The sequence below is a fragment of the Symphodus melops genome (genome assembly GCF_947650265.1).
Source record: "Symphodus melops genome assembly, chromosome: 12".
NCBI lineage: Eukaryota > Metazoa > Chordata > Actinopteri > Labriformes > Labridae > Symphodus > Symphodus melops.
Window position 1 is genome coordinate 4,845,769 of NC_136702.1, and position 14,505 is coordinate 4,860,273.

Genomic DNA, 14,505 nt, shown 5'->3' on the forward strand with positions numbered 1-14,505 from the left:
TTGATATTTGACATATGCCCACACAAGCAAACTAGTTGTTCCCTTCAGTGCAGTCACATCTGACTGCATTGAGACCTCATGCAAGAAGTATGGCACAAAAGTATCCACTTTTATCAGAGGACAGATGGCAGGTAACAGGGGGATTAAATAGGGACAGATAGGGGCCTGTTGCTCTGACAAATTCTTTCAATTTTCTTGCAGCTCATTTTATTGAATATCATTTACAAATATTTATACAGATCTTTTGTTGAGGGTGCTTTGCGTGTCAAAGACTTAGAGCCAGTAGGGATTAAATTAAACACCTTTTTTGTCTCTGTATGTATCATCCTCATTATTAAAGAAAGGAGGTAATGATGTAGTTAAGATCATTAGGGATGTTTTTATGCTTAAAATGGCAGGGGAAGCTACCTGTTCCATGTAAGTCCCAAAGGTGGATCTTCCATTGCACCGTTGTGGGAATAAGCGTGGAGAAAAAAATGCTCCTTTTGGGACAGGTGGCATACAGAAAGACATGTACTCATAACAGAGGCAGTGTGTATGTGTTTGCGTCTGTTTTTACATGAACACATTTATGTGAAGTATTTCAAATGGACCAATTCATAACCTTCAAGCCAAATTGCTGTATACGTTTGCTCATGCATTGATGAAAACATGTTCAATGAGGTAAAATATGATAAATCGTAATTCAAAATGTTAGTTAGTTTTAGTCCTGACTCAGAGAGATAAAAGACCCCCATTTTGTTGCCCTTCCTGTTTAAACTATATACTGTATGTTAGTGCAGGTAAAACAGAAAACAGCCATGACATTACCACTAAAGCAATCCAACAAAACAGTTCTACCACAAATTGCCTGTTTACATTGCTTCTGCATCACCTTCCATTCAGATCATGTCAACAAAAACTGAAAGCCTCGTAAAGGCTCATCTGATTGATGTACAGCTATTTTTAAGTAAGGATATAATCTCTATGCAATATGTAGCAATCTGTGTTGTTGCCGTGTTTATAGACCACTGGACAAACATCTCCCCTGCCCCCGAGCCCTGCCACTGCTGATTGAGACAAATACCAGGACTCCCCTGAGAGGTCATATTTTATTTTCCTCGTTTGTACCTGAGGCCAGTTTGACATCATATGAAGTTTGAACCTTTCCCAAAGGTAAGAATCAAGTTGGTTTTTTTTAGCCTGTGTGATGGAAAGTGACTGCGGTAACAGGTCCCATGAGGGAAACCTGTTTAGTAGCTTCTGCATCACACTCTCTAAGCTGATGTGTTAGCATGATTAAACATGCACCTGTAATTCAAGAGCATTGTTTGGGGGGGAAAAAAATAGATTCTTGAATTTTTCAGTTCTTCCGAGGTCACACCAGAAATATGGCAGACAATGCTTCTGTTGGAGTAATTTGTTGGAGTTATGCTGACAGGTTTCTGAAAAGGAGCACTTTATTCCTGCATTTCAGATCATCAAGCTGTTACAGTGATGCATTGTAAAAGGAGACGTTCAACATCTCAAAGAAAAAAAGGCCTCTTTTCTATCCTTAAGAGCACTCCCAACCTCTCTCTGTGATCACATCAGATTCCTGTTGATGAAACAGGTAAACGACACATCTCTAGACACGGCTCTCTTACTCCTAAGTTGACCCTGTTCGGCGTATATCGAATATTACTGCACGTTCTGTCCATTTTAATCAGGTCAGAAAGTGAAGCAAAGACACATTGCATGTTTTGACTTTTCTTATTGGATTGTTTCCAGCTCTTCTTCCATCTCCTGCTCCTGTCTTTGTGCAAAATCCTAAACGGAACTCGTCCCCTGGTTAGCTGCGATGGAACTTTAACTCTAACAAAATCTGAAAAGCCTTCTCACTTGATTTATAGAAAGTACTTTCAAAGTCAACACAATTTTCAGCTAATGGATGGTAGAATAGGTAACGACTCTGAGGCACTATACTCTCAGCCCCGCTGCTCCATTAATGCCGTAGAGCTACGAAGGGATGGGTGCTTCGACTCGGAAACAGGCTTTATCCCTCTAGAAGAGGCTTTTTTTAACCAGCTGTTTGGTGCTGCACTTCCTCCTGAACGCAGGAAGTTTGTCCCAATTTAATGCTCAAACACACACAGGCCTATATCCCAGATAGATCTGTGCTATGAAAGCATATGCATAATGGAAGATGCAGTCTTTACAAGTTAAAAAAGACCCACAGTGCTGTTACGTAACAGCGGAATGAGTTATGAGGATAACAAATTAAGCGACGTGAGGAAGAGCACAGTCACATGCCTGACTAATCAGCTGCAGAAACACAGGCGCAGAAATAAGCTTAGTCTTTGCCTCTTAAATGTGACCACCAATTTTTTTTAATGTTCCCGTTTCCCTTGGCAACTTCACCTCTTCTGAACATATCATCTTCCCGGTCACTGGCAAGGTCCCTCATCTTTGTGTCTTGCTTTGAAACCTGCAGAAAAACAAACAATGTCTCTCAAAGACTAAATCTCTCAGAGGATAATACTTCGGATTCAGTTTTTTATTACATGGTGCACGATGTTTGAGACGTGCTTATATCAACCTCATGCTCCTCTTCCAGATTTTGTACAAAATGGTTCAAAATCTTTTGACTTTGTTCATGACGTAAGTTTTGAAACCTATGCAACAAATCACTTGAAAATGGAAGACATGTTCGTTTGTTTTTTGTCCTTTCTTCTTTTTTTAATTTTTATTTGGTGCAATAGCGTGACACACTTGTGATATATACATGACAAATAAAGCACAAAAAATTGTGATGGAGAATACTACATAGCCATGTGTAATGATTAAAAAGAAGAACTCAAACTAAGTTTGTTTTTATGTTGATTTGGTTTAGAATACGCTAGTAATATTAAGATGGCAGGAAGCTTATCACCAACTTTGATGGACACTGCCTAACACTCAAAGTGCAATTATAACAATGTGCAATAATACTGGTGCAGTGTTTCTTGGCTGCAGCAAAAATCCTCATTAAAGGAATATTTTAAAATAAAAATATTTGTTGTGTGATTACAATTCTTTTTTTCCCCCATTTTCTCTTTGAAGTATCTAAAGCTGACTTCAGGTGCATTGCACAGGCAGTTCAATGTACCCGTACTGTCCTCTCCTTGTGCAATTACATAACTAATACATTTCTATTCTGTTCTATTCAGCTGGCAGTCTGAACACATTTTAAACCTTATTGTTGTCTTGAGTTGTGTCCAGGGGCTTTAAAGAGGCTCAGAAAACCTGCAACTTCAAGCTTTGGCTGCATCCAACAGGTACTATATTCTGTCGTGGAAGAATACTGATCATTTTAGAGATACAGCACATCAAACTATTTGAAGCTAAGTGTGTCTATGACTGAAGCACTTTAAAACATCCAAGTAAAAAAAGAATCATTTGGATCACCAAATATCTGTTTAGAAATGTTGTGAAAGACAGCCAGTTCAGTTTCCACACACGTTGAACCGGGCTGTGAAAGTATTGCACGGAGTAATGTAGTTCACGAGAAAACATTCACCTCATGTTTTACACTCTAAATAACCAGATGGTATCACATGTTTCTGTCCTCCTACTTGTTGTCTTTTATTCTGGTACAAGTAGTACGAGGTAATCTTTTATCCTCGCTGTAACAGCGTCTTCCACTGCACTCTGTGTACAAGATGTTCAGGATAAAGATAGAGCACAGAGCAGAATGGAAAGGCAGATCAGTGGCTAAACAGGGAGTGAAAAAGCTGAAATATTGATTATCTTATTGGCAGTGCAGGAAACAATCAATCACATGATTACATATGGCTGTATGCTGGAGGTTAACTGTGGCTTCATGAGCAGGACTTAACTGCACTGTTACCGTCATATAGAGCGGGCCAATGCACATCACTGCCTTTACAGAAGAAGCTCACTGCACAGACAGACATGAACACAGGCAGCTCTTTAAACAGCAGAGGGCTCAAACGACACTGTGAGCAGACGAGGAGAGCTCAAACACGTTCAACTGTGTGAATCATAAAGACACAAACATGTTTTCATTATGTTGCTGTTCAACAAGTAACTCTTTTTGTCAGAATTCCGACTTAAATCTTAAAATATTTATCTTCATCTAACAAAAGTCTTTAGATAGTGAGGGGAACTTTGACTACGTTCCAACAGATCTGAGTTTACATGAACAACTTTGAAAAGTCATAAATCTTAGTTTTAAATTCAGAGCGCCATGAAGGACATCCAAAATCAAAGTTTAAAGCTAGACTTTGGATAAAAATAGGACAGTTATGAGTTTAAACTCTGATGTTGTAGTCAGAACTCAATTTGGTCTAAAAACAGGGTAAATTCTTACATTATTCCTAAAAAAAATTAGTTTAAAAGTTAGAATTCTGGGTTTAAATTCTGAATTTTGTGAACGACTAACTGAACTTTCATTTCTTCATACATGTAAAGTCAGTAATTTGAGAAAAAAGAGGACAATATCTTACTTCAACTGTTTCCCACCCACGCCTCTTTGTGACAGACTAATAAAGAGAATGCTGTTTGTGCAGAAACCCTGAATGATCTCAGAGTTTGGTTTTTTTTTAATTAGAGGGAAAAATGGACTTATCAAAGGAACAGAGAGCCAGCCTGAGGTTGAAACGAACGCCAACAGATCTATTAAACACTTGAAATCAATGCAAAGTTGATTACGTGTCTGCAACGGCTCCTTATAATTCAGAAAATAGCGTTTATTGAACAGCCAAGAAATTGGCTGTGAAGTTTGGTGGGAGGAGAGAACAAGGACAAAAAATTAAATACAGCACAAAGCATTCTGGGAGAGAAATTAGAGGCTCTTGATGTGCAGTTTGGTAATGATGACATGACAGTTTAATTGAAAATGAATTTATTAATCTAGGGACAGCAGCAGATTAAGTTCTGAAGGTCGTATTCAAGTTTACAAGTTTTTTTTTTCTGTCAGGAATTCTTTGAGGGCGATACCCAAATCCGAACATTTGTCAGTCGAATCAGATTTGACGTTTAAATACAAGTACTGACTTTTTTTTCCTTCTGTTTTTGAAGTCCACAACACACCCTTTATCAGCCAATGAGAGTCTCTGAGTGAGTCCGTTTTTTTTTTTTACTGCCCTTCTTTGTTAAGCTGAACATCATGTGAGTCCCATGAATGTCAAATGGAAGGGTAAAAAGGAAGTCATACCAGGCCTGACATCTTCATAACAAGGCTGAGGCACTGTGCTGAACATCACAGTAGATAGAATTAGACAGTATAACTATCACTCAGTGAATGTGGGCCGGCTTGCTCAACAGTAAAAGGTGCCTGAATCCTCACTGGGCCCCAGTGCCGCTGCCCTTATCTCAGTGAAATAATGAAAATGGTTGGTCATAATGGCATTTAAAGAGGAGTCGGTTATTATGTGTGTGGGATTCCTCAATTTGTGCTATTGGCCTTTTGCTCTATTAGTCACAATGTGGGTGCACTGGAGAGGTTTTGCAGCCCATGTCTCAACATCACATATGATTGTTGCATTTTAGTCAAGTACCCGGAGCAGAATGAGACAGAGAGATTGATACTATATGAAAATGTGTGACTTCAAATTTCAAGTCATACATCTTCAACTTCTGATTAGATTTGTAACTTTAAAGCAAGAACGTGTGACTTTTTGATCCGGAATACGTCGCCCTTGAGCACCAGCATTTAACCAAAACAAGCGTGTTTTGGGGGGAATTCTGAAGGGCTCAGCTCTCCTCCAGCAGCTCATCTCCAACCCGTCTCCACTCACGTTCACATAAAGGAGTTATGGATTAGAACCACCGTAGTTAAGCACCATTAGGAACAAGCGGTAGACAAAAGTGTTCTTGGCTGGAGCTGCAATCATCTGTGGCCTGCATTGTTGTGTTAGCAGGCTAATGTTAGCGCTCTCCAGTAAGCTCATAGCTTCTTAATGTGCATAAATTGACAAAGAGTGATTGTGAGCTAAAAACACTCACATGACATCCAAATAAGCAGAGAGTAGTCTACGTTTTTCTTCTTCTCTCTAGTTCTTCACTGAAACAGCTTCAAACACTTGACTGTCCCATCCATGTAAACGTCACGTTTACACATCTCCAACAACAACACAGCTGACAGGACTCGAGCTTCTCACGCCTTGTAGACAGTCAAGACTCAAAGACATTTACAGCGGAGAGACTTGATTTGTATTCATGTGTAAAGTGTTGCACATTCTTCCTACAAAAAAGTGCGAATCATGAAGTCGCCTAAATGAGTGGAGGTCATCAGTTTGGCTACATTTAGAATTAAAATACTTAATGTATATCTTAAATATAAAACTATCTGTATACAGTACATTGTGCCTGTGTGTTTGACTTGATTCCCAGCAGCTGCTCATCTGCTCGCTGACATTTGCTCTAAGAATTACCCAACACGGCTGACTCTCCCTCTCTGATTGGTGGACACGTTGGATCTGAGCATGTTCGATGACACTTTTTTAAAGCTCTAACCTGACGTTGGCATTCTCTTGATATGGTTATTAAAAAAAGTCTGACAGGCGAGAAGCTTCTGAAAGCGTTGGACATGACCTTGGTAAGTGCTTAAGTGTCTATTTTAAGAACAAACGTTTTGCTTTTAATCACTGAAGGGAGTCTTTTTAAAACAGGTTCAAATGTGTCATTATATAACACAACTATCATTAACCCAGCAGAGTGCTGGTTTATTGCATGGCACAAACACAAACAACTACAGCAGAAACAACTTCATTGTTGTATTTGTCGACTGTAAAAAAAGTGACGAAATATATATTTAAAATGTTGAATACAACATTTAACTTTGATAAAATGAATTCAAAGTCCTTTCATTGTTGTCTCTAATTGCATTATTACACATTATTATGCAAGCGGTGGCAATTACAGGGTAATTAATCAATGTGACTGTTTGATTGCTTTTTTAATTTTGAAAAAAAAAACAACATCTGTCGATTAGGAATATTCTCTCCTGTCAAACATGCACGCTGAGGTACAGGCTACTGATGTATGTAGACATTTATTATTAAAATGGAGCAATTAGTAAAGTTACATAATCCACTTATCTCTGCTCAGTTTATCACACTGACTGCCACCTTTCCACTTTATTAAATGTATTCAAATATCTTCAGTCTCATTGAGAACACAGCACTTATCCTAATAGACGTCCAGATCATTTAAATTAGGATGTACTCATTACTTTCAACCTCTAAAGAATAACACTTGTGCAATTCATGCATACTTCACACTCCCCCATGTGAGAGCCTTTAAAATGTGGACAGTAAAAAAACACATCAACACAAAGAGAGGGAAGCTGGAACCAGTCCATTTATCTCTTTGTGCGTCTTCAATCAAGTTATTTTTTCACCACCAGAAGTAAACAGGCTTTTAAAAAACTCACAGGGGAGCCACTTCCCGACGGCCGCAGCCAGGGCAATCAAAAAGAAGTATTCTAATGATCCCTGACAAAATTGTCAGACGATATCCTCCAGGGGGCCATGATACTTTACATTACAGTAGGCAGATCGATAGCGCGGATGACATGAGAGGCCTCTGCAGAGGGGGGAGAGAGAGAGGAAGATAGAGAGATAGAGAGATAGAGAGAAAGACAGAGAGAGAGAGAGAGAGAGAGAGAGAGAGAGAGAGAGAGAGAGAGAGAGAGAGAGAGAGAGAGAGAGAGAGAGAGAGAGAGAGTGAGAGAGAGAGAGAGAGAGAGACAGAGCCTGCAGTGCATCGCTCCGGCCTGTGATCATTCCACAGTGAGTTCATCTGACCTCACAGGACACATAAAGAAGCAGCACAGCAGACAAGAATCAGACTGTCTGAACTGGTTTGCAAGGAGTGTTAAAGCTTAGGATTTCTATGTTGATCCACTTTTTTTTTTTTTTACAAATGTGTTTTGTGATTTACCATAAAACTTTGAATAAAAGTCCATCATAATTTAAGGCCCAGTCCCTTTACCTAGTCTGGTGTTGCTGCACATTTTGACAAATAAAGGCAGCTCTCAACTTGACGCCCTGATGCATTCAAGTCTTGAATTATTGAATCCTGATCAAATATAAAGAGAGAGACAAAAAAAAACACAACACACCTCTCAGGCTTTGAAGATGAAAACAAACACGTTTTCATCCCTGAAGCTACACTTTAACACTACAGGATAAGCTTTAAACAACTGAAGACATTCTGATGTGTTTACACAGGTCGAGCACAGCACTCACTCTTTACTATATTAACAGGGGTTTCTTTCGTTCTCCCCCTCAGAGCAGCAGGTTGGTATGGAGGGATGGACCTGTCTCATATTAAAGCCTGTTCCAAATAAAGGCAGGGTTATAGACTTTAGTTTTACAGTTTCTTGTAACTTATTATATGTATCGTTGTTGCTTGTTTTAATGTACTTCTAATCTGGACTGAATTGGAAATGAGGTAAACCTTGAAGTCTTTTGGGGAATAAAAAATGCTTTGCAATGAACTCGTTCCATCAACGTCTTGTCTGAGCGTATGGACTGGATTTATGTTTGTGGGTGTTCTGCGGTTCTTAATTTGCGCGCACACCTGGCACCGTAAATGTGCAAGCAGGTACACAACGCGTGCGGTAATTGAAACATCGACAGCCTCGCTTTAAAAATCAATAAGGATTTCCTAACAGTTGGCCTTTAAACAGTGACACAGCAAAATTAGAACGCGGTGGAAAGAAAGTCAATCAGGAAACATTTGTGGCCCACGTCCCCGGGGAACTAGTTATCACTGACAACTGACAAGACCTGAACGCCACAAAACTAGGTCATTAGAGTGGATTAATGCTGTAATTCAGAGATGAACACACATTGCAACCCCTCTAATCAAACCCCTCCAGTCTCTCATCAAGCTCACTGCTCTCTGCTTAATACCTGTTCACACAAACCTTGGCGTTTGCTCACCAGACGTTTCACTGCTGAGAAGAACCTCTTGATTAAAAGTCTCCCATGTTCACCTGTAACTGCCAGGACAATATGGAACAAAAAATTACAGCATGTTTCAGAGCAGTATAGATGTGGATTTTGTGGAGGGAAAATTCCCAGATTTCCAATATGGCTGCCAATGAATGAAATGTATTCTCTACTGGAGTAAAAAAGAAATTTTCAACTTACATTGTCAAGTAATTTCTGTCTGGGATGACTACGGTGCAATGTTTAAAGGATAGCTTTCTGATTATAAATCTATTTACCATTACTAACAGTCCAGTCTGGACCACGGCCCGCTCTGCTGTGTTGTTCTGTTATAAATGTTGTAATCACTCTAAGAATTGCTTTCTGCATTGCATTTTTGTGAAATAAAGCTTTCAAGCCAACACATAACTACAACATAACTGATACAGACATATCTGAAAACAGCTTTTTTTTCTTACAGAAGTCATAATTCCAGCAAAGCAGTCCGGTATGGATCAGAACAGTTTGGTATGGATTGGTACGGTAAAGCCCGATCCTGTTGGCACCTCAACAGAAGGGTACCAAATAGTAGGACGGTACGGGTCGGTTATTTGGGGATCTTTCCCGGCTTTAGTCAATGGAAACGCCACAAAATGCGTGCCGTACGGAGACGAACTGAACTGAACCTCTTGGTGGAAACAATGCAATAATGCGGGTCTATTTTTTCTTGGAGATGGTTTCAGGCAACAGTATCAAACACCTGTGAGTGGGGCCAACACTATATGGAGTATCTAATGGATCAGCTTCATAATACTGACAGGCAAACAGGTTTCTGCCATTCGTGCTGGGAGGGGGTGATGTTGACACCTCTGTGACTTCATCCTCAACAGTACGTTTGGAGAACTCACAACAACAGAAAAAATGCAACACAAATACACAATCACACTTCAAAAAAGCTCAGGCACAGTTTTGCCAGTAGAAACAAATACTTCCTCTCTCGTCCTACACTAGCCCTACCTGCTGAAGGTGTACGTAATCAGGGGAACACACCACCTTGTTCTCCTCTCAGGTCTGTGATGGAAAATGTTGAAACCCTTGGAGAAACGTAGACAGTAGAACAACAGTTGTCAAGAGCAACACTAACAGCCCTTGTCCTGTGGGAGGAGAGAACAAAACAGCCAGTTATAAATGTAACCATACAATCTTACTTCTGTATGTGGTGCCAAACAAATAATAAATGTTTTGCTTTGACATTTATCCTGTCATGATTAAACATTTCTTTGACGATCAATTTGTTTTTATGGGATGATTAAAGTCCTTTCAAGCACTCTGATCATTACCTTTTATTGTAAGTACATTTTCTGCAGCCCAACGTTGATTGAGGAATCTGTTGCAGAGCCCTCCAGGACTCTCCACTCTGCAGCCTTGCTTCAGAAAGATGACTTGACATAAACACAAAACAGACTTCACTAAGCTAGCACAGGTGAGTGTTCACACCTGAGACTTTTAGAGCTGTTATGCCAAATGTCTTATCATGATCCTTAAGCTGCACCAACTTAAAGGAAACTGGGAACTTAGGAATGAAACTAAAAACTGTATAGAGACAGAGGGCTGTAATGAGGACTGTTTAACGTGCCATCCTTCAGAATATAAAATCCACTTCAGACACTGTCATCTCTTGGAAAATCAAGCTGAACACGGCTTGGGACAAAAGTCTCCGTCAGATCATAAAAATTTCCAGGAGCATCACTGAAATGACGGCGCAGAAACCACGTGTTTACGTAATGGAAAGCCAATCTTTCAATTTAACCCCTCCTCCCGTGTCTATTTCTAACAGAGCTCCGCCACCAAAGGAAATTTATGCCAATGTTTTAATAGACGCACCGGACTTTTTTTTGGAGATGCGAGTGGCGTGGTGCTGAAAAGGCTGGAGGAAAATACCCCGCACTAAAAAAAAGGGAAGAAACGCACACTTCAGGAATCACGGAGACACAGCAAGAAGCACCAAAGCCTGGCTCTACGAGAAACGGTGCAGTGTGGGACTATAGAGGAAATGCAAACTGAGGTTGGTGTTATCTGACCTCACCAAGCAAGCTGCTTTCTGGGAGAAACGAATTGGACCGGATCCGGCAAAAGTGCTGTTTTGTTGGGGCTATCATTGCAGCAGTCTGTGCATAGGATGCATCCTCCCTTGGCTTTTGATGCTGTGCAGATCCACCCTCCTCTCCTCAGAGTGATGAACTAATAGGCAATGATTTTCTCCTCGGGAACCCACCGTGTTTTACTGTTTTCACGTTAGTTGTGTTTGTTTACTGGCGGCCCGTCTCCTCCCGGTGCGACACATGCAATTTATAGAGTATATTTTCTATTATCGACTAGTTGAGGAGGCATCCTTTATACGCCAGAAGAAGAAAACACACCGTTATTACGAAGTCTGACAGATGCCGAATATTTTGCCACGTGAATGAAAACGCATAGGACTTGGATATACCTATTTTTCTATGATACAATTGGTAGCCTTGTCCTGGAGAACTGATCCAATTGTGTTATTATGCAACCGCAAGGATCTCATCTTTATCTGGGTGTTTAAGCCACTGGATTGCTCTTCGCCCAAATCAATGTGGTTTCTTTGGAACATTTTCAGCAAAGGAACGCATATGCTGCAGTGTCTTTGTGGCAAGAGTCTTAAGAAAAACAAGAATCCAAGTGGTAAGCTCATCACCATTATGCCTACTCCTGCGTCTCGCTGCGAACCGGCGTTGTGCGTGCGTGAGAGTTGTGAGACATAGTGTGAGTGTGTGTGTGTGTGTGCGTTATTCGTTTGTTTGCTGTAGGCTACTTGTGATAGATCTGCAATCATATTTATGCAGCGAGTGGATCATGCAGAGGCGCTGGGAGGGGGGAACAACTTATTCTGTGCAGCTATACTATCGGCGAGTTGAGGGTTTGGGGACGCGCAGCGCAAAGACACAATAAGCTCCCCCCTGCATCACCACGGCATCATGATCTCCTAACTTTTTAAATAGCGCTCACACACACACACACACACGGACAAGGTGTATTTTCAGCTGATCAAATCCACGCACAATCATTCTATTCAGCCCAATACGTGATTTCTCTCTTTACCAGATTATTCCATCCCCGGGTTTACTGCAGCAGCATTCCCCCCTCTGCAACACCACTTCTCGATTAAATGGGCTACTCGCTGTGTTTCTGCAAACCAGCCGGAGGAGACAGACTATTCTTTCATGTCTATCTCTCGACTGTTGCAGATCAGCATTTATCATATGGGACTGACTATGAAGGATTTTAGTGCCTGGGTTTATTTTGTGTTTTTTTAAAAAAGGAGTACAAGTGTGAGTAGGGCATAAAGAATTGGAACTGGTCCCTTCTGCACTAATGCAAATCCTGCATTTGAGCAGCCGATTCTGACTGCATTTCCCCCCTCCAGTATCACACTTAGGCTACAGTCTTTAAGTTATCGAAATGCAACTGAGTGTCAGGGAGTAAAGATTGTGTATTTCAACAGGCTGTTGTAGGTAGAAAAGCCCCAGGTGGAAAGCATGTAGTGCGGGCTACTTGTTACCTCATGTTGGGGGGTTTGAAGAAGATGTGCTCAGCAGCAGTACAGTTCCTCCACACTGCAGCTGCAGTATAGTAGAACATCATCATCATCATACTGTAGTGGAGCAGGACTGTTTTGCCTTGCTGACACTGCAGGAGCAAATAATGAAAACACGAGCCACAATTAGTCTGATAAGTTGTACTTGAACCATCTCCGTGTAATATGTTAACAAACGGGCATCAAATTCAGTAGGCTATAGGTCTGAGTTTAGCAGACACCTATTCTCTTTTTTTCTACTTTTACTTTGAAACTACTGCTAAATTGGCCTGGCTTGTTTGCATTTTTTTCTCCACTGTAACTTCAGTTTGAACCTCGTAGGTCGTTTGAAACACTTTTTTTTAACACATTTCTCTGCCTCATAGACACCAGAGACTGATCTGCTGAAAGGACACATATTGACATTTAAACCCGCTTTGTTTTAAGTTGAAAATACACCCGTCAGCCAAACACGAATCAAAGCAGGAAGTAGAATTAACGTCGTCCTGTCCTTCAGAGCTCCAACAAAAATGACTTAACGTAAATTAAACAAGCAAAAAGCTTTTTTGCTTTGCTTTTACTCGTGTAGGATAATGCATTAAAATACAATTGTAATATTGTATTAGAGAATAGACGTCAAGCTTTTTTTGAGGTGATAAGTTAGGTCATGTCCTGCTGCCATCTTTGTTTGGATTAATGAAGGAGCAGCATCCAACATGAAAACTCAGTGTTATATCTTTGTCCATCAAAGTGTGTTTTGTTCAAGATGAGAGACGACTCAGTGTATCTTGAAAAGTATGTCCCGAAACACAGGTAAGGCTTTTCAATCAACCTGGACGATTTTTTTCCTCCACAATTTAGGAATATATCTTTACAAAGTTGTGTTAATGCTGATTAACCTGCATCAAAGTCACAATGTTTGCCAAATAGCCTACACAGTAGGCCTACGCTGTGGGGGAATTACTGGCTGACTGCTTGTCAGTAAAAAAAAAAAAAAGCTGCATGAAGAAACTAACTTCCCTTTGTAAGATTCACTGCTAGGTGCCTGAGATGTGAATCACATGCCTTTCAGAGTAACATAACCCACTTTTACCTTTCCGTGGCACATGATTGCATTATTATAAAGTGTTGGTGTGGGCACAGTCCTAGGGGCTTGTGGTGAAACAGCATATGAAGCCATCAGCTTGCTGGGAAATGAAGTAGGTCAAGATGCAGGCTGTCAGTGGGGTGCAGTACTGTTTTTTACGACTTGTGAAAACTCGTAGATTAGACACTGTCAAACAGTCCACACAGCAGCTACAGCGGTGCCTTAAACAACCTTAGAGGAATTTGTAGTACCTTTTTTTTTGTTGCAAGTCAGACAATCCTCTGTGTGGCCCTCTGTCAACAGAAGCAGGTGTTTTCAGTGTAGTGCTCACTAGGCCTGAGCTGCTAGGCCTAGATATAGTGCTCCAGCTTTTTGGCTTATTTTTAGAAACACAACATAACTGAGAGAACACAAGAGAGACTATAAGCCAACGGAGCTGTATCAATAAGACTGTCAGTATTGTCAACATTGAAACATCTGTTTTATAATGCTGATATTCTTATCTTTATCCATTTCCCATGCAACATTGAGCTTAGGCATCCTTACTCTACACCTTCTACTGTTAAAACCCAATTTTAGGCTGATAGATGTAAATATTGACATTTAAGGGGTAAAGTGGTGCAAACATATTTTTGACTGATGTGTTAACGTATCTGTTGCTTGGAAATTTATGTTTGCCTTGGACGTTTTAAGATGGATTGAAATTTTGTCTTTCTTTATCTCTGATTTCTGAAAGTAAAAAATGGAAATGCTGTGCTTGATGAAAAAAAAAAACACAAGAAAAAACGAGAAAAAAAAAGAGTTAAAACTGTCAGCTGGATTAGAACTACCAAAAAGCTTCAGAGTATCATGTTGGAGACTTCAAATTTAAAGTTATGCATCATGGATTAATCATAAGGTAACTTTAAGATGAAGTC

General features: G+C 40.2%; 1 protein-coding gene and 1 long non-coding RNA gene across 2 annotated transcripts in view; one reads left to right on the plus strand and one right to left on the minus strand.

Annotated features, from left to right (window-relative positions):
* Positions 1-1,384: 1,384 nt before the first annotated feature.
* Positions 1,385-10,044, minus strand: LOC306832496. The gene is made up of 2 exons (XR_013780240.1): positions 9,918-10,044; positions 1,385-2,446 (listed from the first exon to the last, which is right to left on the minus strand). It is a non-coding gene; the product is annotated as an uncharacterized lncRNA (long non-coding RNA).
* A 669-nt stretch (positions 10,045-10,713) lies between these two features.
* fgf14 (fibroblast growth factor 14) overlaps positions 10,714-14,505 on the plus strand; it is a 102,010-nt gene continuing 98,218 nt past the window's right edge. The window contains exon 1 of the mRNA XM_079357229.1: positions 10,714-11,609. Coding sequence (XP_079213355.1) covers positions 11,402-11,609 — 208 coding nt within the window. The 5' untranslated portion in view covers positions 10,714-11,401. The remainder of the gene's footprint in view (positions 11,610-14,505) is intronic.